Genomic DNA, 24795 nt, shown 5'->3' with positions numbered 1-24795 from the left:
TGTTTTTTTCCAGACCTGCGGACAAGGCCTACTCGGCCTGAAAGTGCTTCCTCACCCATCTAGGGGGTGGGGGGATGTCCTTGCCGGTCGAGGACCTGCGGCTGGCCCGGATCCCAGGAGGTCCTGCGGTCCAGATGCAAGATCGATTTCCGATTTGTTTATTTCTGTTTCGGGAAGGTTTTTCCCTTCCAATGTACGGCTGTTGCCGGATCGCTTACAAGGCGCTCTGTGGGGCAGTTCAGGCTCTGGTTCAACAAGCTGGACCAACTGGCTCAGGGGGATTCCTGGCCTCCATAGACATCAAGCTGCCTACCTTCTGTAACGCTCCTGCGTTTTTATAGTAAGCTGGATTTGCAGCTGCAGAATCTCCACTCAGTAGTCATGTAGAGATGTGTTGAATTACCAGATCCAACTCTCCAGACTCATCACTGTGGACCCGCCTGCTTCAGCGTACAGATATACACACACTCAATAAGATGTTCCTGGAGTGATAGGATGTATATGACAGTATAGAGGTGATGTGCTGAAGGGACAGGTGTGAGCAGTGATAGCAATGATAAGCACTTGATAGTAATGTTCAGGAGAGTAGTAGACAGTAATAGGTAGGATACAGATAGGTTAGTAATCATGTATGGTAATAGGTGGTAAGGACAGCAGATGATATACAGGAGAGACTAACCCAGTGCAAGGATAGATGGTAGTAGACTCAAGAGCTAGCAATCTATGTAACAGTGCAGATGATAGTATTAGTAATGCATAGATAGTAACAGTCCTTAATGTGCAGAAGTAGATAGTGTAAGTTAGTTATGGAGGAATCCCCTGTGGGGTACTTATCACTAGTAAGGTTAGTAAGTAGAGGGGTCCGGTAGTGAGGGAGTGATCCGGTAGCGAGATACGGGATCAGTATCGAGGTTCCGGTCTGTTCCAGGTAAAGAGAATAGCTGGAGGCTCCGGCAGCATAAGACAAGGCTTGTAAGCATGCAGTTAGATCAGGTAGCGAGATACAAGATCAGAAAGTGAAGCACAAGAACAGGTAGCGAGATACATGTCCAGGTAGCGTCAGGCATAGCTGTATACTGGCGGCTTGAACGAACTACCTGAGAGAGAAAGCCGGCGATTAAAATAGCCGCTCAGAGCTGCGCTCAGTGATGATGTCATACGGCTTAAAGGTATATGCGTTCCACCTAACTAAAAAGGTGGGACGCAATATGAAAAGGAAAATGGGCAATAAGGGTACCAAAGGTACCAGAATCTTACACCTTCACATCCTGTTATGTTCGGGACACCTACGTGTTCTCTGTTTTTTGCTGTGGGGAAGGATCTCTATCGGGTTGTGGTGTTACCCTTTGGTCTCGCTTATGCTACTAGGGTCTTCACAAAGGTGTTGGCTCCGGTCCTGGCACTGTTGCGGCAGCAGGGTGTATCGGTCCGGGGTTCCTGGCCGATCTGCTTCTCCGTGTGGAGTCTCCTACGGTGCTGACAAACAAATTTGGAAGTCACCACGAGAACTTCAGGTGGGTTCTGAACCTTCAGAAGTCATCCCTGGTCCCTTCCAAGAGACTGGACTATCTGGGCCTGACTTTGGACTCGCCCTCAGTCAGGTTGTTTTCTCCCTCCGGGGAAAAAACTCTTGGAACTTCAGACTGCGGTTCGTGTCCTGCACATGGTCATCCCTTCAGAGCTGTATGCAAGTTCTGGGACTGATGGTGCCATCTTTGGAGACAGTCCCTTTGGCTCAATCCCTCTCGGGGATCCCCCAGAAGGCGATCCTTCTCGAATGGCACTAGAATCCAAACTCTCTGGACTTTCGGAAGTATGGTCCCTTGAGAATCCAGGTTACCGATCAATGTCCTGGGGCTGAGAGCGATCCGGCTTTGCCTGGTTCACTGGATAAGGCACCTGCAGCTGCTCGGTGCACGTTCAGTTGACTACGCCATGACCGTGGCTTATGTCATTCACCAAGGGGGCACCAAGGGTGTCCTTGCGGCCTTGGAAGTGTCAATGCTTTGTTGGGCAGTGCGCCTTGTTCCAGCTCTTCCACTGTTCCTTTTTCAGGTGTGGAAACCTTGGGGAATGGTCCCTTCATCTGGAGGTGTTTCAGCAGTTGTGCCTTCATTGGGGGCACTCCAGATATGGACCTGTTGGCGTCCCATCTACAGGATAGTGCTGCGGTTTTTGGCCCGCTCCCAAGACCCTCTGGCGGGTGCAATGGTGGCACCATGGGTTTTGTCATGGGTAAGAACATTCGCTAAGTTCAACTTGAACAATGCCGTGGAGTTTAGCATGGTCACCTGCGCACGGCTGCCACTGGCATGGTCGTGTGTGCGTGCTCACGGATGGGCCAAGGTCAGTATCCGCTGCGGTCTGCCTTTCCCTCCTCCCAAGTTGCTGGCAAGAATCTTTCGCAGGATCGAGGCAGCAGGGATTCCGGTCTTTCTCGTGGCTTCCGGACGGGCCTCGCCGAGCTTGGTACGCCAGCCTGGTCAGGCTAGCCGCACACGCTCCTTGGAGAATTCCTCTCGGGGAGGAGTTATTTTCTCCAGGGCCCATCTCCCGTCCGACTTTGCGGTCGTTGACTTTGTCAAGTGTCAGTTTTCGGTTTTGGCTAATTTCTTCCAAAGGCCGTTGGCCGCCTGTGCCCTGGTGCGTGACTTCTTCCAGGGGGTGCGACACTTGGTACTTCCGGTGCGACCTACGTCACCCACTGGGGACCTTGATTTGGTGCAGTCGGTTCTTTTAGACCCTCGTTTTGCGAGTGTTGGACGGTATCCCCTGCCTACCTCATTACAGAAGGTGGCCGCCTTGGTTGCTGACACTCTGCGCCCAGGTGTCGGCACTGGCGACATTGTCCTGTCGATCTCCCTATATGTTGATCATGGGGCCAAGTGGTACTTCATCCGGGTTCCGTCCTTCCCTCCGAAGGTGGTTTCTGGTGTTCACTTGCATGGGGTCATTGTATTCCTATCTTCTGTCCTGAGCCCTCACATCCTAAGGAATGTGCATTTCCTACTCTGTTTAGAGTGCGGTCACTCAAGGTGTACTTGGCGACTACTGAGTCTTTTCGTAAGTCAGGCTCGCTCTCGGTACTTACGGGTGGCCGTAAAGGTGTTGCATCTATTCCCGGATGGATCGGACAGACGGTGGTGCAGGTTTATTCAATTAAGGGTCAGGTCCTACCTTTCCCTGTTTCGGCACATTCTACTCGGGCGCCTAGTGCTTCCTGTGCTTTTCGCCTTGTAGGCATCTGTGCTCCAGGTTGCAAGATGAGTACGTGGTAGTCTGTTCACACCTTTACCACATTTTATTAGGTGGATGTGCTGGCATGTGCAGATGCCTCTTTTCGGCCGCAAGGCTTTTTGCTGGCTGTTTGGAGGGCTTTTGACCTTCCTTGAGGGTGTTTACTGTTTCTTTCAGGTGGGCCTCATCTTTTGTTCTGATGAGTCCTATGTTGCCTGTTCGACTATGGGGACTTTTTCTTTTCTGCTGTTCCCACCCCTCATTTTATGGTACTGCTTTGGGACGTCCCTACTGATATGAATCAGAGAGAACTGCGTCTGTCAATGAACGATAGAGAAAACTGGATTTTTGACTTGCCGTAAAATCCTTTTAAGTTCATTGACGGACGCAGTACCCGCCCCTCTATTTTGAGTTGGGTTGGTGTTACTTTTCTGACGCTGCTTTGATGCAAAACTGACATCCTATGCAGGAAGAGAGAGGGTGTACCTTCCGGGACTGCCCATAGGCATAGCCAGAACTTTTTTCTGCCTAGTGTCCTACTCCTGTAGGGGGCAGTATTACCCTACTGATATGAATCAGAGATAACTGCGTCCGTCAATGAACTTATGAGAAAAGGATTTTACAGTAAGTCAAAAATCCAGTTATCCCAGCATGCCTCTGGCTGGAAGTGATTTCTGGGGTTTGTGTTTCACCACACCTTGAGAGCTGCAGGTTCGCTTGGCCTGGCTACAGAGCGTAATTGGCCACATCCAGCCACACAATTAGCTAAATCCAGTCCAGCTAGTGGAGCCCATGACAGTGGTCTAGTTTACTTGACAATATATAAGCAAAATGTTGTGCAATACTGTTTTTAAAAGTCTGAAGAACACTTTTTTTTACTTCCAATCAACCTTTTAAAACTTTAGAAATATAAACAAAAAAAAAAGACATGGGTGGAAAGTAGATATAAAAACCATGACTGGATGGTCAACATCTACCTTTTAGCATTTCAAAAGTACTTTATGAATATTTCCAGCTAGTATAATTTGGTGGAAGTAACTGAAGGTGTTAACCCATGGTACCACTTTTCCATTTCATAGAGAGAAAAGAAAGATAATCCTAACCGTGGCAATGTGAATCCTCGTAAAATCCGCACTCGAAAAGATGAATGGGAGAAGATGAAAATGGGCAAGGAATTTGAGGAACGTAAAGATACTCTTTCAAATTCTGGGTAAGAGTTTTGACCTTTTTAATAAAGTATAACTAAAGGCTAAACTTTTCATTTTGAATGGCATAGGAATGGTAAAAAGCCTGTTCTTTTCTTATCTGTACCCCATCAAGCAGATTTTCCTTCACTTTTGGAGAGACAACAGGGGGAGAAAACTATTGCTATTCTTCTGGCAACTCAAAATGTTGGATTTTCCCAACACCTAATGTTTCAGTGACAATGGTCACCAGGGCAAGTAAAGGGGGTGAATCCTGCTAATGGAGACACGGACCGCAATAAAAGATTTATAGGCCTTTTACCTCCTCACCCCTGTATAGAAAAAAAAAAAAAACGTTTTCGCTATGAATACACTTTTGTGGTTTAATGTTTTTTCAAATGTTTTTCTGTTTTGTGCATTTTAGGGTTGAACTGAATCAGAATGGAACCTTAAGCCCTATTGATGGGGTTGATATCTCTCTATATCCTCCACCGCCTCCAAATGATGATATATTTCCAAGCCCACCACCAGTTCCCGATGATTCTCTGCCGCCTCCACCTATGGATTTTAGGTAAACATTATTAATTGGCAGTAATTTCATTATTTAAGTTCTAGCTTGAATAGTTTTTAACTCAAAAGCAAAAGTTTATTATACTGCAGCTTACCAGTTCTTAGATGTGATGGCTACATCCGTTCTCCTATTTAGCCTTCCTTCTTTGCAGATGTATCGGTTTACAGAGATGAGAAAAACCATTTAACATTAGCAGGGGTGCTTACACTGATCAGCTTTTATAGACTGACAATGCTGATGTCCAAAGGTGCGCCTTCGTGCAGAGCAGGGGCACTTTAATACAGGATGTGTGTTACTGCCCATATCGCCAGAGGTAAAAAAAAAAAAAGGCTAAAAAAAATAAAATCATGCTGCCACCACATCTAAGGTTTGGTAAGCTCCAATATATTACATTTTGAGTTTAATACTGCTTTAATCTAAAGCTGTTAAAGCTGTGTAGCTAGTATTCATATTTATAGCGCAACTCTAATTTTGTCAAGGAAAAAAAAAATCTCTCCAGGAACTATTTACATTGTGATTTTATTATCACCTGAACAATGTCAGTGTTATAAAAAGACCAGGAGCTCCATCTGTATTTCTTTAGCTTTTAAGTCCTCATTTCTTAGCAAAAATAAGACTCCTATTGAAATGGGTGTGCCTATAACTTGATTTCCAGCTCTCTAGATATCTGGGTTATATCTGTGGGCCGGTCACAGGGCATTCGATACTGCAGATTTCACTGGACAGATGAACCCAGTTTGCTAAGTTTTGCTGCAGATTTAAATATACAGCTGACTTGTAACAAATTATAATATAATGTAAAATCACAAATGTATTTTTTCTTTTAACTGTCCTTTGTTTTGTTTTTTTGTTTTTTTAAAGCTTTTCTTTCCCACATTTTTGTAATGTAATATACAGTGCCTTGCGAAAGTATTCGGCCCCTTGAACTTTGCGACCTTTTGCCACATTTCAGGCTTGAAACATAAAGATATAAAACTAATTTTTTGTGAAGAATCAACAACAAGTGGGACACAATCATGAAGTGGAACGAAATTTATTGGGTATTTCAAACTTTTTTAAAAAATAAAAAACTGAAACATTGGGCGTGCAAAATTATTCAGCCCCCTTAAGTTAATACTTTGTAGCGCCACCTTTTGCTGCGATTACAGCTGTAAGTCGCTTGGGGTATGTCTCTCAGTTTTGCACATCGAGGTACTGAAATTTTTGCCCATTCCTCCTTGCAAAACAGCTCGAGCTCAGTGAGGTTGGATGGAGAGCGTTTGTGAACAGCAGTTTTCAGTTCTTTCCACAGATTCTTGATTGGATTCAGGTCTGGACTTTGACTTGGCCATTCTAACACCTGGATATGTTTATTTGTGAACCATTCCATTGTAGATTTTGCTTTATGTTTTGGATCATTGTCTTGTTGGAAGACAAATCTCTGTCCCAGTCTCGGGTCTTTTGCAGACTCCATCAGGTTTTCTTCCAGAATGGTCCTGTATTTGGCTCCATCCATCTTCCCATCAATTTTAACCATCTTCCCTGTCCCTGCTGAAGAAAAGCAGGCCCAAACCATGATGCTGCCACCACCATGTTTGACAGTGGGGATGGTGTGTTCAGGGTGATGAGCTGTGTTGCTTTTACGCCAAACATAACGTTTTGCATTGTTGCCAAAAAGTTCGATTTTGGTTTCATCTGACCAGAGCACCTTCTTCCACATGTTTGGTGTGTCTCCCAGGTGGCTTGTGGCAAACTTTAAACGACACTTTTTATGGATATCTTTAAGAAATGGCTTTCTTCTTGCCACTCTTCCATAAAGGCCAGATTTGTGCAGTATATGACTGATTGTCTCCCACCTCAGATGTAGATCTCTGCAGTTCATCCAGAGTGATCATGGGCCTCTTGGCTTCATCTCTGATCAGTCTTCTCCTTGTATGAGCTGAAAGTTTAGAGGGACAGCCAGGTCTTCGTAGATTTGCAGTGGTCTGACACTCCTTCCATTTCAATATTATCTCTTGCACAGTGCTCCCTGGGATGTTTAAAGCTTGGGAAATCTTTTTGTATCCAAATCCAGCTTTAAACTTCTCCACAACAGTATCTCGGACCTGCCTGGTGTGTTCCTTGTTCTTCATGATGCTCTCTGCGCTTTAAATGGACCTCTGAGAGCCCATTCACACTAGCGCGACTTGTGAGGCAACTTGTGTTGCCCCAGGTAGCTTGACATAACAAAAGCAATGTTAATCAATCAGTGCCGTCTTAATTGGCACTACTGAAGTTGCTCCGACTTCAGAAAAGGGTCCTCTACTACTTTGAGGCGACCTGTGATCCGACTGTCCCATATACTTCAATGGGAGTTGCCTCCTTATCTTAATTGACACGACTTGTTATCAGACTTTCCAGGAAGAAGAAAGAGATTAGCCAGGCATTCCCCACAGACAAAGTCGCCTATCTCTTCAAAGTAGTGCACAAGTCTCTTCCAAGTCTCTAAACAAGTCTCTTCAAGTCACGGGGCGACTTTCTGGTAGTGGTAGTGTGAACCAGCTCTGAGACTATCACAGTGCTGGTGCATTTATAAGGAGACTTGATTACACACAGGTGGATTCTATTTGTCATCATTAATCATTTAGGTCAACATTGGATCATTCAGAGATCCTCACTGAACTTCTGGAGAGTTTGCTGCACTGAAAGTAAAGGGGCTGAATAATTTTGCACGCCCAATTTTTCAGTTTTTTATTTGTTAACAAAGTTTGAAATATCCAATAAATTTCATTCCACTTCATGATTGTGTCCCACTTGTTGTTGATTCTTCACAAAAAATTACAGTTTTATATCTTTATGTTTGAAGCCTGAAATGTTGCAAAAGGTCGCAAATTTCAAGGGGGCCGAATACTTTCGCAAGGCACTGTACCTACCTGAAATGCAGCTCTGAAAAGCTTGATGCTTTAGGGCAGTGATGGCGAACCTTGGCACCCCAGGTGTTTTGGAACTACATTTCCCAGGATGCTCCACTACACTGCAGAGTGCATGAGCATCGTGGGAAATGTAGTTCCAAAACATCTGGGGTGCCAAGGTTTGCCATCACTGCTTTAGGGTCTACCTTGTTCTGCCCATTGGCTCTTCAAAATATTTCCAATCCTATGTTGTGTCCTCTTGTATGTGCATCCCCAGACTCCCTTGTCTTCAATAGAAAGCCCTTCTAATCATGCCAGGTTGATGATGAACATTCCACTGAAGTTGAGCGATCATACAGTGACAGACAGGCATTCAGAAAATTTTTGTCTAAATCTGTAGAGGAAATGATGGAAAGAATAAGTGCAGTAAAAAGTAACGATGGCCAAAATACCTATACTTTGTGAAACTGGACAGTGTACATAATGGATCAAGTGATATCAGTGGGTAAAGCAGAAGTTTTTGTTGCAAGCAGCTCCAAGGTGTCTGCTGACCTTGCTACTGATAGCACTGCCAAAAACAAATGATTTTTTTCTTTTAGCTTAATGTAGAACAATACTTTAGTCAGTGGTTGTCAGTGGCCCCTGATATCACTAAAGGACTGCACATAATGCTCAATAAATGTATTGTTTAAGAGGACTGTCAGAAACTGCAGCCCTAATAGAGGAAATGAGGATAAGAGCGTGTGCTACATTTTTGGCAGGGAATAAGCTAAAGAATGCAGTACAAAACTGGGAACATGAGGCTAGTAGAGATCAATGCTTTTACATTAATCAGTGTTCCCACTACAGACTGCTAAGGTCTGAGGACCGCATATAATATAACAAAGGGCCGCAGGTTGGGCACCAGGAATTTACGTGCTTCATTTATTGTGTGGTCTAATTTTTCTTCATTAATAAATGCTTTCTACATTTTTGTGGGGCAAATTTTCATACCTTTTTGTTTACTGGGTTGTTGCTGCATAGTGACCAGAACTGTTTTGAAAACCATGTTCTGTTATTTTCAGTAGGTGCCATATTTTGCACATACATTCATGCAGTCATCCATGGTACCACGTTATGCTGTCCTTATTAATACTTCACTAGATAGACGGTTATAGTCACTGGAGACAGATGTACTCAATGCTAACCAATCCGTGTACTCTATAGGAGGAAGCAAGATATACCATTCGCATGTGTTTTTTGTGAACTAATTGGTTAGGTTATACTTGATAAAGTGTATTATACCTGTTATACCTGGAAAAGCCTTCTATCACCCTGTTTTAGCTGTTTTTATTTGGAACAATTTAGCCTTGAGCAGCTATGTTTCTTAAGCTGGTTATACATTAGTAGAATTTCATTCTATGTTTTTTTTTTTTTTTTGCAAGAATGTTTATTCGTTTTTCTAATTATTAGTGAGGTCAAACCCAACATTCATTTTGAGAAAATTGTAGTGAGAAAATTGGTAGCAGCAAGACTGAAACATTTTTTGTAGTGTACGAATTTCTAATAGTGTATGTGGTTTTTGTTTGGTAAAATCCATTCATTCCAAATTCAAATGTTAAAAGCAAAGGAAAACTTGAACTACTTTCAAACAAGGTTCAAATGTTCTGACAACTTTTCATTAGAAATTCTACTAGTGTACCCAGCTTTAGATTTTGACAAATTGCTGAAGTGCGTAAAATCAATAATTACAGCCTAAAAATAACTAAAGTTTTATTTACACCATCAGCTCACCTGGAACTACTAATCGAACAAGCTTAGTCAGCCCAGCCCACCCACCTCCAGCACCTCCCATAAGTTCTCCAATTGGTGGAAGACCCATGATTTCCCCTCCTCTGGCTCCTCCACCACCACCTCCAGCTGGAATATTCCCAGACCCTTCCTACCTTCCTCCCCCAAGTCCACCAGCATGCCCTCCTATGCCTGGTTTTCCTGCTCCTCCTCCCCCTCCTGTGCCTTCAGTGATGGATTATGCTCCTGCATCCCCCGTTCCTCCTCCAGCTCCTCCTGCTGGAGGCCCACCTCCACCTCCCCCACCACCACCACCACCTGGTCCACCACCTCCTGGTCCTCCTCCTCCCCCATCTGTTCCCAAAACAGAAGGAGAACCTTTAACACCAAAAGCAAAAACCAGCCTGCCACCAGTGAACGATCCAAGAAGCGACCTTTTGTCTGCAATCCGTCAAGGTATTTAAATGTTTCTGTAATTGTTTGATATTGTATGACAATGGTATTATAGTAGAAATATTCTTTAATGCAAAATAAATAATCTGTAGTGAATCTTGCATGATCCTAGGATCATGATTATCTGTAAAGAATAATCCATTTCATATAAATACAATCCCAGAACAGTTCAACTCCCTATTCCAGATAGTAGGTTATTGCCTACATAAAGTAGAAATTTAAGTTTAGGAGAATTTCAGCTGTCAAATGCCTAGAGAGAGTGCTTACTTCCCTGATTTCGCTCTCTCTCTCTTTGCTGCTTCTCACCTCTTGCTTCATTTGAGATTTAAGAAATGCATAAATAATAACAATTAATAATGCATAAATAATACTGAAACTTGGCTAATAGGTGAAAAACTGCTGACATTACACAACCAGCACACCATGAGTTTTTACTGTCGGCACAAGCTTTGCCATAGTGAAGCCAGCAATATGCAGCTGGTGAGGCCAGACTCTACACCCCAAAATATAACCTTAGTAATAGTTAAAATGTTTCACTTCCTTTTACACAGCGGATCTGAAGGGAGACTCCCAGATAGCAATGCCATTTGGGTAGAATTACCAGATACAGAGCATTGGATCCTGGAATATAGCCTAGGGGTAGGCTATATTCCACTTTCCAAGAAGTCTGAATTTGCATGCCAGTTTCAAGTGATGTGGTTCTGGAGAGTTCATAAGGGTGGTTATTTTTTTTTTTTTAAGGAAATATGTTATGTACTGACACCTTATGGTGCCAAAATTATTTATATATATAATATATATATATATATTGTGTCTGTTTTTTTCCTACAATGGTTTACTTGAAGATATCAAAGCAAGTGTTTTCAGGTAATAATATGTTTTACATATTTTGAAGAGGCAGGCATTAAAAAATTAGTCTGTGCAGGGGCAATTTATTTACAAAATTGTATGAAAAGAAGCCTAGAGAGTCTGTGAGTAAAGCCTATTGTGAGATTCTACTTAATCAGAATTCACTGGTAAAAAAAGGCAATACACTAGTCAAGCAGATTCAATGAGCAAAGAGACCTGGGAGTCTTAGAAGAATAGAGAAGTACAGTAGAAAGGGGAAGAGTGAAGGCAAAAAAAGAAGGGGTAATGGGCGGTAGGACTGGATGGGGAGGTCTTTTGGGGAGAGGGTGTTATGGCATAGTATGATGGGCACAATGTTAAAAGTAGCTGAGGCATGAGTAGTTTGCAGGGCATATTGAATTCTAGGCCCCCAGATTATTTGAAACTTACTATGGGAATCATTTAGAATATATGAGAGCTTTCTCTTTCGTCCACCGACGGGCGTAGCTGCTGCTTTAAATCATAGACAGGTGGGTAATAAGCCCCTCCCACTAGGAGTAACCAGGTAGAGCCAAAGACTTTGACATGCCCGGGAGGGGGGGGCGGGATCCCCGGGTTATTACCCCTGGCCTTACCGTCGCATTTTCAGTTTTAGCTGCCTGGTCTTAGGAGTGGCCAAACAGCTCCCTCCTGGGACCTTTTGTCCTAGCTCTGTTTTAAACGTCTTAAAGGGAACCTTTTTTAATTTATTTTATTTTTTGTTGCTGCTGACTCCAGTTCCTGTGGAATGCCTGCTGGGTTTCGGACTGGCCATATGAGAGCCTTACGGTCTCGCAGTTTGTGCCAGCAAGCGCTTGCAGACCGTTAGCTCCGCGCTGGGTCTCCATAGCGACTATAGTCCCACGGACGGGGACTGGCCTGCAGGTAAAACACCCTGCCAAGATGCACACACCAGGACTTTCCAGTGTCGCAGTGTGCCCCTTGGCCGACAGCGCCCTCACTGCGGTGTAGAGGCAGTCTGTCATGATGGACGCCCACCCTCAGCAGCGTGGTCCGGTAAGTACAGTCCCCCCGTCTGGTTAGCGGGCCTGTGGCAGACGTGGGCTCCTCCATAGGTGAGTAGGACCCTTGGGTACCCATACCTCCTGCCACCCTCCTCCACTATGAGGGGTCACCTGGGACCTTCCCCTCCTATCCTGACCTCTCCTTACCCTGGGCTCCGGACCCCCGGGAGACTTTTAGTTGGGGGTCCCCTATGTAAGTCGTGTCAGGTGCTATACCGGGTAGTGGGGGGGAGGCCTCAGAGGGGGGTAACATGGTTGCACCTCATACCACTACCTTGGGGGGGTTTCATCCGCCGGGATGACCCCCACCAGGGCCCAAGGTCACGTGCTCATCGGCGCGGAGCCGTCATTTTGCCGTGGCCTGCAGCCTTAACAGGCCTCAGCAGCCTGCCTGGGTATCCCTATCACTGTAATGCCAGTGGCCATTTTGTGGAGCTGGAGACAAAACCGCACAGGAGCTTCTGGCTCTTGTGGGCGGGGGCGTATCCTTCTACTTCTCCATGCTGCTGATGGACCTTGCTGTTTTCTCCATGTGGTGACTACTCTAAAGTTGTTTAATTACCCTGGACTTCACCTTTTCATCTTCAGAGGGGTTTCAGGCCTTTAGGGGGCTTAGGATTATCCCCCGGAGTAGCGCTGCATGCATCACGATCGCCTCTTAAAGGTGCAGTGCACGCCGGTAGCGGCGGACTTGCTGGAACCTGTGGTGCCTTTGTAACCTCACTTAACCTCAGGGTCGTTAATATTTGGTGATTGGGCGTGGATTGCTCCCTCTTAGGCCATTGCTCCTGTTTTCAGGAGAAGCTTCTGTTTACCCATTGCAGTGCAGGTTCCGTTGTTTCCCCGTCTGCTCTTTACATTCTTACTGTGCAACGCTACTGTTTGGTCATATGCCTAACATGGATTCCCCAAGTTCGTCTGCGACCCCCGATGTATCGTTGAGGCCAGCTTCTGATGCTCAGGATGTGACTTTATTGTCTGTGATGCAAGAAATGTCCAGAAAAATGGACAAAGTTATTGCGGCAGCATTTACTAAGAAACACCCTCGGCCCTCGCTTGTCTCATCTCAGTCCTCAGATTCTGAGGCCGATATGGTTGCCGGCGACGCAGACCCCCTTTTGGAGGATGCGTCCCCGCATTCAGAGCTTTCTGACATGGAAGAGGATGTTTCCACACCCGCCTTGGCTCAGGAAAAGGCGCTGGTAGATGCTTTCATATCCTCAGTGAGGGACACCCTGAAAATCAAGGATGCGATTTATAAATCTCAAGGAGCCTCGGTATCCTTTGGATCCCTCAGGGCAAAGGAATCGGCCAAGGTTTTCCCTTGTCCTGAAGTCCTGTCTGCCTTAGTGCAGGAACAATGGCGGTGACTTAATCACACGATTACAGTTCCCAAACGTTTGGCTAGACGCTACCCGTTTGAAGAAGAGATCTTACGCAAATGGACGGTCCTCCCTCAGGTGGACCCTCAGATATGCAGTATTCACAAGGCCACGGTCTTACCGGTGGCAGAATCCTCATCTCTCCCTGATCCGGTTGACAGACGTATTGAGGTCTTATCCCGACACCTGTATACAATAGTGGGAGCTAATCTCAGGCCTGCCCTGACTACCATTCTAGTCTCTCAGACTATGTTTGAATGGGTAAAGGCTCTGAGAGAGGCAGTGGCGGTAACCCCATTACCGTCATCTGCCCTGGAACTCGCTGACCAAATATCGCAGACTCTGCAATTTGTATGCAATGCTAACCTGGACGTTCTGCCGCTTGCAGCCAAAGCTTCAGTGGTAAGTGTGTTCATCAGACATGCGATCTGGCTAAAAGCTTTTGGCAGATCTTCCCTTTCAGGGTGATCGCCTTTTTGGTTCCTCCTTGGATGACTTGATCAAGATGGTCACTGGGGGAAAGAGCACACTCCTTCCTCACGGGAAGCGGTGGGCTGGTAAGCCAAAATCCTCTGCCCCCAGCACCTCCAAGCAAACCCCTTCTGCCTGAAGGGGCGCCCCCACCCATTTCAGGGGTGGGGGGACGTCTTTGTTTCTTCCCGGATCCTTGGACATCTCTGTTGTACGACAGGTGTGTCCACGAGGTAATTCAGTCCGGGTGCAAGATAGTTTTGTTCCCATCCGCCAGACAGATTTTTTCCCTCCAATCTTTAGCTGTCCCCAGACCGCCTTGCGGGGCTGCAGGAAGCGATTCGGGATATGCTGTCACAAGGCGTGATTGTACCAGTTCCTTATCAGGAATACTTTTGAGGGTTCTATTCGAATCTGTTTACCGTTCCAAGGAAGGAGGGCAAATTGCGTCCAATCTTGGACCTCAAAACTCTGAACCGCTTTGTGCGCGTCCAGAAATTTCACATGGAGTCCCTGCGGTCAGTGGTGGCGTTCTTGCATCAAGGGGGCCTGCTGGCCTCGATCTATATCAAGGATGCCTATCTCCATGTCCCTATTTGCCAGGGTAATCAACGATTCCTCCGCTTTGCGGTGGGCAAGGACCATTTTCAAATTATGGCATTACCATTTGGTCTCGCCTCTGCTCCCAGCGTCTTCACCAAGGTGTTAGCCCCTATCCTGGCTCTGCTACGACAGAGAGAAATAGCGATTCTGGGGTACCTGGACGATCTTCCCCGAGCGGACTCGTCTGACATTGGACCGGGCTTTGGAGGTGACCATTCACACTCTGAAGCAGTTCAGTTGGAATCTCAACCTTCAGAAATCTGCCCTGGTTCCAACAACCAGAATGGAGTATCTAGGGATGATCCTAGATTTGGCTTCGACAAAGGTATTTCTACCTCCTGTGAAGTTACAGAAGTTAAGGGAAGCGATTCTGTCGCTGCTGGCTTGTGATCTGGTGTTTCTCAGGTCATCTATGCAGGTGCTGGGCCTGATGGTGTCCTCCTCCGAGGCCATACCATATGCTCAGGCCCACACAAGACTTTTGCAACAGTAGATCCTTGTCAAATGGTACAAAGATCCTCTATCCCTGGACAGTCTGATTAGTTTGAGTCAGAGATCCAAGGACTCTTTGAATTAGTGGCTCAGCTCTCCGAATCTTCTCCACGGGAAATCCTTCCTTCCAGTATTCTGGACGGTGGTGACGACAGATGCCTGTCTGACCGGTTGGGGGGGGGGGGGGAGTGCTTGGCACCCTGAATGTTCAAGGGACCTGGACGTTGGATGAGTCCAAGCTCCCGATCAACGTTCTGGAACTGAGAGCAATCACCTTGAGCCTGTTCCACCAGACGGACAATATCAAGGGTTGTTCTGACCGAGTCCAGTCTGACAATGTCACGGCCATGGCATATGTCACTCATCAAGGGGGCACCAGGAGTGCCCTGTTGGCTCTGGAGGTAGTCGAGATCCTGCGCTGGGCAGAGGACTACATTGCAGCCCTGTCCGCCGTGTACATTCCCGGCATATACAATTGGCCAGCGGATTACCGGAGTCGCCAAACCCAGGATCAGGGAGAGTGGTCTCTGCATCCACAAGTGTTCCACCAGCTGTGTCTCCAGTGGGGGACCCCGGATGTGGACCTGTTCGCCTCCAGACAAAACAAAAGTTTCAAAGTTTGTGGCTCGGTCCAGAGCGCCTTTGGCCAATGCAGTAGACGCCCTGTTGGCTCCCTGGAACCAGTACGGGCTAATTTATGCGTTTTCTTAGCTGAAACCTTTATCTTGTCTGCTACGCAGGGTCAAATTGGAGGGGATTCCGGTAATTCTGATGGCTCCAGATTGGCCCTGGAGATCCTGGTACACCGACGTGATTCGGCTGAAGGTCGCAGGTCCGTGGACACTTCCTCTGCGGAAAGATCTTCCATCCGTCTTTACAGTTGCTGGCTTTAACGGCTTGGCAGTTGAGAGCCAGGTGTTAAAGGACAGGGGTCTGTCCGATTCTGTGATCCCTCCCTTACTCAAGGCTAGGAAGTCAACTTCTCAGAAGATTTATCATCGTACGTGAAAAGCGTACATTGCTTGGTGCGAATCACTGAAGCTGCATCCTAGATCCCTTGCTATCAGCAGGATCCTGATCTTTCTACAGAAAGGGGTTGACCAACATTTGGCGTTGGGCACTCTTAAGTGTCAGATCTCGGCCTTGGCTGTGTACTTCCAACGCCTTTTGGCTACGCACTCTTTGATTCGTACGTTTCTTCAGGGGATTCGCCATTTGGCTCCCCCCAGTAGGTCTCTGTTACCTCCTTGGGACCTTAATTTGGTTCTATCGGTTCTTCAGAAATCTCCTTTCGACAACATAAGACACATTTCCTTGCTTGCCTTGTCGCAGAAAGTTGCTTTTTTGGTGGCTATCACCTCTGCGTGCAGGGTTTCTGAACTAGCGGCGCTATCTTGCCGCTCTCCTTATCTGGTAATACACAGGGATAAGGTAGTGTTTTGGCCTAATCCATCGTTTCTTCCTAAGGTGGTTTCAGACCTCCATCTGAACGAAGACCTAGTGCAGGGGTCTTCAAACTATGGCCCTCCAGTTGTTCAGGAACTACAATTCCCATCATGCATAGTCATGTCTGTGAATGTCAGAGTTTTACAATGCCTCATGGGATGTGTAGTTCGGCAACAGCTGGAGGGCCGTAGTTTGAGGATCCCTGACCTAGTGTTTCCGTCACTCTGTCCGAAACCTTCACATCCTAAGGAAAATGCCTTGCATTGTTTGGATGTGGTTCAGGCGATACGGGTGTATCTGGAGACTACTGTGTCCTTTCGTAAGTCGGACTCTCTGTTTGTGAATACGGATGGACCCCGTAAGGGTCAGGCTGCGTCGGCGGTGACCATCTCTGTCACGGCTCACTCTACGCAAGGTTGAGTGCCTCTTGGGCTTTCCGCCATCAGGCGTCAGTGATGCAGATTTGCAGAGTGGATGTGTTGGCATCCTCGGATGCATCCTTTGGCCGCAAGGTTTTGCAGGCCGCCATTTAAGGAGTAGTTTACTTTTCCTTCTCCTTTGTGGTTTTGCTACAATTGAGCCCCAGTTGTTGCCTGTTGGGCTCCATGTTATATAGTTGGCTTTGTTAGCCTTGGGAATTGCATTCTTTAAAGTTTATTTCCCAACCCCTCAGTTGTTACTGCTTTTGGACGTCCCATCCGTCTATGATTTAAAGCATCAGCTACGTCCGTCGGTGGACAAAACGTCCGTCAGTGGGATTTTTTTACTGACCCATTTCCATTTCTCTGAGTCCACCGAAGGCCGTAGCTCCCACCCCTTTTTTCTCTGAAGAGTTGGGTTTTGGTGGTTGTTCACTGCTTGCAACTAAACTAAAGATGCAACGGTGAGGCCAGGGGTAATAATAAATAACCCCCCTGGGTGTGTCAAAGCCTTTGGCTCTACCTGGTCACTCCTAGTGGGAGGGGCTTATTACCCATCCGTCTATGATTTAAAGCAGCAGCTATGTCCGTCGATGGACTCAGAGAAATGGATTTTATGGTAAGTAAAAAATCCCATATTTTTTTTCAAAATTTACGCTTTTTTTTTTTGTTTATAGTGCAAAAAATAAAATTTGCAGAGGTAATCAAATACCACCAAAAGAAAGCTCTATTTGTGGGAAAAAAAGAATGTAAATTTTGTTTGGGTACAGCGTCGCATGACGGCACAATTGTCCGTTAAAGTAACGCAGTGCCAAATCGCAAAATAGGGCCTGGTCAGGAAGGGGGCAAATCCTTCCGGCATTAAAGTGGTTAATAGACTGAAAAAATTATATTTTTATACTTACTGGATGTGTGGTAGCCTACATAGTCCCACCCAAAGGGGGTGTTCTTGCCTTTGTAATACAGTAATCAGTGCTAAAAATATGTACAGTTACTGTACTAATGACACTGGCAGGGAAGGGGTTAACACCAGGGGCGATTAAGGGTTAGGTGTGCTCCTAAGGAGTGCTTTCTAACTGTATGGGGGTTGTACTCACTGGATGAACACAGAGGCCTGTGTTCCTAAATAGTAGGAACACAGGATCCCTTTGTTTATCTCTGACAGAACAGCGATCTGCCTTGTTTACATCGACAAACCGCCGTTCTGTCTCCATGGGGAGCAATCGCAGGTGGCCGGCGGACATCGCGTCTGCCGGACCCACTGATTGGCTCCCCCTCTTGCCACCCCCACTATCTGTTACACGAAACTACGTACAGGTACGTTGTCTGGCGTAATAGAGCCAACCTGCCGCAGTTAAACTATGGCAGCTGGTCGGGAAGCAGGTAAAGGTCCTGTGCCTTATACTGTACAACTAAGAAGATAGGATTTTTGCCTTGCTAGTAAAATCTGTTTTATGGAGCATAGTACAGGACACAGGTCCCTTCCCTATCTCCCTATTGTTTGCTACAAAACTGGTGCTAGCTCGGAGTGGGAGGAGTTATATAGGTGTAATCTCAGCAGCCTTCTTTTTTTTCCCCAGTGTTCAGTTGCCAGAAGGTAGCTGCATACAATCCACTCATAATAATTAAAGAGCCTGTGTCCTGTACTGTATGCAACTAAAGTATTATACTGTAAGTCCAAAACTCTATTTTTTTTTTTTGCTCAGATAATGGCAGGTGCGCCAGGCAGAATTTTAATTTGGCTCCAATTATTCTGTGGCATGCCTATGCCTTACCAGCACTCAATTCTGCATATGGCCAGCAGATGGCACAGACAGACACTTTGGAAGAGTGTGGCTGAATGGAGTTTCACTGGTCTCTCACAGTAGAGAAGTGGAAGCTGCCGATTCCTTGAAGTACACAAGACTTCATGACAGTACCCCAGTATTACTCTTTTATATAATTTTTTTAATTCGTTTTTGCTAACTAATTTTTCATAATGGTTCTTGTTAGGTTATTTGGAATACACAAAAGGTTAAGGGTAATGAGGGATGTTTTTAACCTCTCATGTCTGTTAATTAGGCAGGGATAGATGATCCCACTGTTGAGCTGTCATGAAAACAGTATTAAAGGATAATCTGTATTTTCCTTCTTAAATGCCTTGGGGTTATCTGCAATTATCATTTGTACATGGTACACTAGAGGATGGCAGCAGTTTCCAAAATAAACCAAGGGTATATTCTAATTCTGATACAAAATAATTACTAATGATCTTCAGATTCTGCTGTTCAGGGTTATTCACATGTAGCTTTGTGTTTTTTTTTTTTTTTTTTTGTGCAACTCTTTACTGTTCAATTCCTAGTTGTTTATAATGCGCATTCCACCTTTATACATCAGTGATTTTTAGCCATAGTTTTTATTTAGAAGTAATGTGCATTTCTTGATACCTTTTTATGATCCTCCATTTATATCTTGTTGTACTTATGCTTTCTAGGTTTCCAACTGCGCAAAGTGGAGCAGGAGCAGTTGGAGCATGAGAAACGAGATATTGGAGGTAATGATGTGGCCACTATCCTGTCTCGTCGTATAGCTGTGGAATACAGTGACTCTGAGGATGACTCTTCAGAATTCGATGAGGATGACTGGTCTGATTAAGCTCATGAAGATTTGGAATGGAGGGGAAACCCAAGGGTTTGCAGAGTCTTTATGAGCTACGCACAAGACACTGCAATTGTTTAGTTATTTATTCCAGTGGTGTGAGCTTGCCACTGGTGGAGTAACATGTTGACCTATGCTCTCCTCTTTTATTAGTATAGCTTTGACACATATATTTACTTGGGATAAAGTGATTCTCTTTTTTTTTTTTTATTCAGTGATACTTCCAGAAACAATACATATGTATGGAATAAAAACATATTCTGACCAAACAGGACATTACTTACCCTTAATTGTAGTACTCCAGGTGGAAAGCGTATATACTTTGTTACACAGTTTACCGTGTATAAGGAGTAAAATGCAATTTCCACATCAAGTAGATACAACTGACTTGCATATGCTGTGAAATTATTGATTTTCCAGCTCATAAATTAATGTAGGAATTGCTTTTGTACGGGCTTTACAATGCTATGCAACTGATCCAGTTCATTTGGAACATTTAAAGTGATCCTTTCCAAACTTGAGCTTTTTGGGACCTTACTGTGCCTCCTAACAGAACAAACCTAATCTATTTACATTAAAGCTGAATTCTAGGTATATATTGAATACAGCCCCAAACCTGTCTCGTGCTCCCAAAAGCATGACCAGGCAGGAATATTTAACTTGCCTTTTTTTTTGTAGAGTGATCTTTGTCGTCTTATGTCATGTGATGTCATTAGAGAGCTCTAAAAATCTTTGCAACTTCATCAGCCAGGAGGAGGAGGGATCTGCTGGCCACACTATATCATTACCTTAGGGTGTCCAGGAGCTGTCGGAAGTCCAAAGGCTGGCACTGAGGGAGCTGAGATATTTTGCATGTGTGTATCTGATGACTAAGCTTTAAAGTTCTCCTCGTTGTAGCTGCTTTCATTTATGTACAAAAAATAAAACCATCTACTACACTGCATGAGCTAATCATAGTTTATTGCTCAGCTTCTGTATTCCCTGTCTGCGTGAATTTACCTCTGTGCTGCAGGACAGAAACTACTCTAGTCATTTTAGTCAGATACAGATTGTCAAACTTCTGAATGAAGGGGCCGGAGGAACTCCTGTATGAAGCACAGAGGTAACTTCCTAATGATAGGGAACATAGAAGCCAGACAATAAACTGTATGGAAGCCTCTGGACAGGAGGCAGACTAATGTTGGCTTTTAGTTTATTTTAAATTATAGTGAGCAGTTCAGTGTTCTGTTACTCAGCCAGCAGCAACTATGAGCGAATGTGCTCAAGATTACATACTGCCACCATAGTTTTAAATTTTACCTGGTTTCCATTGGGTCTTTCCCTCTCTGCCCCCACCTTCTCTGCCTGTGTATCACTTCAAGGAATGCCACTTCAATCATTTTTTTACATCTCTTTGGAGCCCGGCAGGGGAAGAGGGGCAGGAATATGCAGCCAGAGCTCAGAAAGTAGAGATAGTGTGTAGGCATAGGGCTGCATTACGTCTGCACTGCCCAGCTGCAAGGGGCAACTGGTCACTGCATTTATGCATAATCTTCCATCTACCAAGAATTCAGCTTTAATAAAATAATGGTGCCTTCAATAAAATTAGCCCATCACTAAATGATGCATTCCAGTTTTACTTTATGTGCTTACAGTTACCCAAAGAAGACAGTAATCTTGACTTTTGATGCACAACTCCACTCTCCCCTGGCCTATTCCATAAAGCAAAGCCCACTGAGAAGACAAAGGCCTGCATGTTTCTATTATTGAAACTAAGCAGGAAACCGCTTAGTGGTCTGTAGAAGAGGCATCCTGCTAGAAAGTCTAGACAAATGCAGTTTCTCTCTCAAATTGTGGTGACCATTATGGGGGGAAGGGGAGAGATGACAAATGGCAGTGATAAACCTGAAAAGCATGCTTAAAGGATTGGATTCCTTCGCATTCAGGGTAACACTTTCACACCCATATGGGGGCATCTTGCATTTCAAATACTAGTAAAATTGGATCCAATTTTTTAAATTACAAGTTTGATTTAAATCACTACTTGCAAAATTTGTGAATGGCCAAAGAGTGACTTTTTTAAAGCTGGTGCCTCCTCTTCCCCACCCCCCTCCCCTGGACAGTTTCCTGGGCACTTTTTCAATGAGTGACTGTGAGTGTGTCATGAATGAATGTAATGCAGTGAGATAAGTATATTGAATTAATAATGCGGAAATGAGTACATTTCTGAGGGGCAGGTATGAGACTAGGCTATACAGTTATTATTGATTACATTAAAGTGTGTACTGTATCTCTCTGTCAACATATATACACATGCACGCTCACACACACCTATGTCTATAATAGATCTATAGTATATTCTTAATTCTTGCTTCTCAGAAAGTATAACTATATAGAAATATATTTTGTTAATATTCTGCTGCCCTTGTGGGGAATATATACCCTTATGACAAATAGTCTAATGGGATAAACTGCCTGTGCCAAAAGGGAGCAACATAATATGAGTTAACATTTAATGGGGAACAAACCTAATCATTATGTTTAATTTGTTAGTATCATGTATCTCTTGCAAGGGACCTAATCTATTTCAACCTTCTGAATGCTAGTCTATGCAATGATCTTCAGCATAATTTTACAAATTGTATGTGTATTTCTATATATGCACATGACATTTCTTATGTATACAAAATGGCCTCATCAATAAGTTCTCAAGAAATGCACACTTTAGAAACGATGAAAGAAAGATAAGTGCCTTAATACTAGTGAATTGGGACTTGGTGCCATAAAAAAAAGTAATTATGCTTTGTCTTATGTATCCCCATTCTTTGTTGTATAATTTGCTTTTTAGATTGCTAATGGTATTCAATTGGAACAAATGTATAATATATATATATATATATCCACACTGTTTAATATTTACTTTATAAAATGTTTCATTTGCTTATACTGTCTTGTTTGAGTCATTGGGGATTAATCAGTTTCTGTGTCTCAGTTGGTCGAATGAAAACTTCTAGTAATGAATATTCACCAAGAGATTTTATCTTACGGGAGCAAAAAAACTTGTCTTGCATGCACCACTCTACAGAGTGAGAAAGTTAACAGAAAAGGGCACATCAGTATATTGGCTTTATGTACCAAAAGCGTAGCACTGGTAGATTTCAATGCTAAGCACATCCACCCCCTTCCCCCATTCTTAACACTTGCCTTACCTGTAACCCTTAAACTGGCCATACACTAGTAGGTAAACATTAGTACAAAAATTATCCAGACACAGACTTGTATGAAACAAATAAAATCAGCGTTTCATTGACACAGTGGAACAAGCAATAAAAAGTCCATATAATGGCAGGATGGTCAGTTGAAAGGTGGACAGAGAGGGCACATACAATTACTGGCAGCTCCTCATCAAGTGTCTGGGAATCCCACATAGAAATGCAAAAAAATGGAAAAGGACACCAGATTAGTATGGGTTAAAAAACAAAACAGGTTTATTTCAGATTTACATGTAAAACTGCTGGGTGCTGTTCACATGGCTGGTGTGGTGTGCAAGGCAGCTTCAGCAATCTGGATGGACTGGTGGATAGCTGTAGGGCACAGGCAGGGACCACCATGAGGAGTAATGTCAGCAGCGTCTCAAGCCCTCACTCGTGCCACTGGCAGGAAACCCAACACAAGCAAGGGAGATGGGCCACTACATGTTTCCGAGGCTCTGCCTCCTTCATCAGGCAGACCCATCCCAAGGGAAAAGGCATTTAACCACTTTAGCTCCGCCCGCCGCAGCTTTACTGCGGCAGGCAGCCGCTCCTGGGCAAAGCAACGTTCTACTACGTAGCTCGCTCAGGAGACTCTAGGGGGCAAATGGGCGCCGCCGGCGGCACGCTCCCGCCCCCGCTCGTTAGCTGGGGAGCCAGTGCGTGTGACAGGTGGCTCCGATGGCCACCGGCCACTCGCGATCTCCCGCAGCTGAGAGAGAAGGACAGACTGCTGATGTAAACACAGCCGTCTGTCATTCTCCCTGAAGTAATCACAGAGGCTATGGGATCCTGCTATATAGGATCGCATGTCTCTGTGATTACTTCACAAGCCACGCCCCCTGACAGAATCACGCCCCTAGGGACACATTTAACCCACTGATCACCAGTAATCTTAACCCCTTCCCTGCAAGTGTCATTTTTACAGTAACAGTGCATATTTCTCTTACGTCCTCCTGACAGTCGCCGCCGATCCATATAAGCCTTCACTATTGGGTAATGGTGCCCTCTGCTGGAGTAAGCTAAGCAGATAAAAATGTTAATACAAAACTTTTCTATACCTAGACACACCTTTAGGGGGCCGTCCCCAGCCATTATCTTGATCCATTCACAACTGGTCCTCAGTTTTATGCTGCCTAGCGTAGGAGTAGGCTAGCTTTTCTAGCCGGGACCTAGTGTCTCGGTTTTTTTTCTGACGATATGTATTTTTCTTCTGAAAATAGGTTTTTATTTCTCTCACTATCACTAGTTAGTCAGGGACTTTTTCCTGGAGGACTACAAGTGACTGCAGAGCTGGGCCTCGCACTGGGTAATATAGATCCTTATGGAGTCCCAGCCTGCCAACGAGCGTCGCTGGTTACTGGTGCGTCCAGGCCTCGCAGCGACTGTGCCCTTCGGAATGGGAATGAGCTGCGCTTCGCTGAGGGTGTCTCAACCCGGAAGGCCCGCATGTTGCCAGCATCCCTCCTTGGCTGACGGCACACCCACTTAGGGTGGGAGGTCTCCCGTATCAGAGCGGTGCCCGCTTCCCTGGACTGGTGAGTACTGATACCCCCTTGTCCCTGGGGACTTTTGGAGGGTTTGTGGGCCCACTCTTAGGGGATCGGCGGGGCTGGTGGTCTCTGTGGGATCCCCCATGTGGCTGGCTTGGTGTTTTTCCCCTGCCTCCCTGGCCCTGCTGAGGGCGCTGTGTGAGGTACTTGTGGTACCTGGGGGGTTTTGGGAGGGGCTCCATAGCGGTGTGGGGTCTCCCTAGGGTCCCCTTTGGTGGCCAGACCGCGTGTGTACGCTTAGTTGGGGCTGTTTTAGCGCGGCCGCCATTTTAGGGGAGGGCACATGCTTAGGCACATGCATTACAGAAACTCCATCTTGACGATGAATCCTCTCAGTCAAGTACAAGGGCTGCTTTCGGGTTTCCGAAGTGCCCGGACGTCGGGTCAGGTTTCCCTGCCCTGTGAATTTTCGCAAACTTGTGCATGACCAGTGACCTCTCATTACACATATGCTGGTGGTGCCTGAGCGTCTTTTCCCACCGCTATTCCTTTTTAGGAGACCGCGATCAGACGTTGGTCAGTGTCCCCTTACGTGGACCACACTATCTCTGGGCTGACTAAATCCACCTCAATGCAAGTTCACAG

General features: G+C 45.3%; 1 protein-coding gene across 1 annotated transcript in view; it reads left to right on the top strand.

Annotated features, from left to right (window-relative positions):
• The window catches only part of WASF2 (WASP family member 2), a 118356-nt gene extending 98760 nt beyond the window's left edge, over window positions 1-19596 (top strand). Inside the window, exons 6-9 of the mRNA XM_082244370.1 lie at window positions 4317-4447; window positions 4846-4992; window positions 9631-10088; window positions 19264-19596. Of these exons, the coding sequence (XP_082100496.1) occupies window positions 4317-4447; window positions 4846-4992; window positions 9631-10088; window positions 19264-19424 (897 nt within the window). The 3' untranslated portion in view covers window positions 19425-19596. The remainder of the gene's footprint in view (window positions 1-4316; window positions 4448-4845; window positions 4993-9630; window positions 10089-19263) is intronic.
• The last annotated feature ends 5199 nt before the right edge of the window (window positions 19597-24795 follow it).

The sequence above is a fragment of the Pelophylax lessonae genome (genome assembly GCF_965119305.1).
Source record: "Pelophylax lessonae genome assembly, chromosome: 2".
NCBI lineage: Eukaryota > Metazoa > Chordata > Amphibia > Anura > Ranidae > Pelophylax > Pelophylax lessonae.
This window is presented reverse-complemented; position numbering and strand designations above follow the sequence as displayed.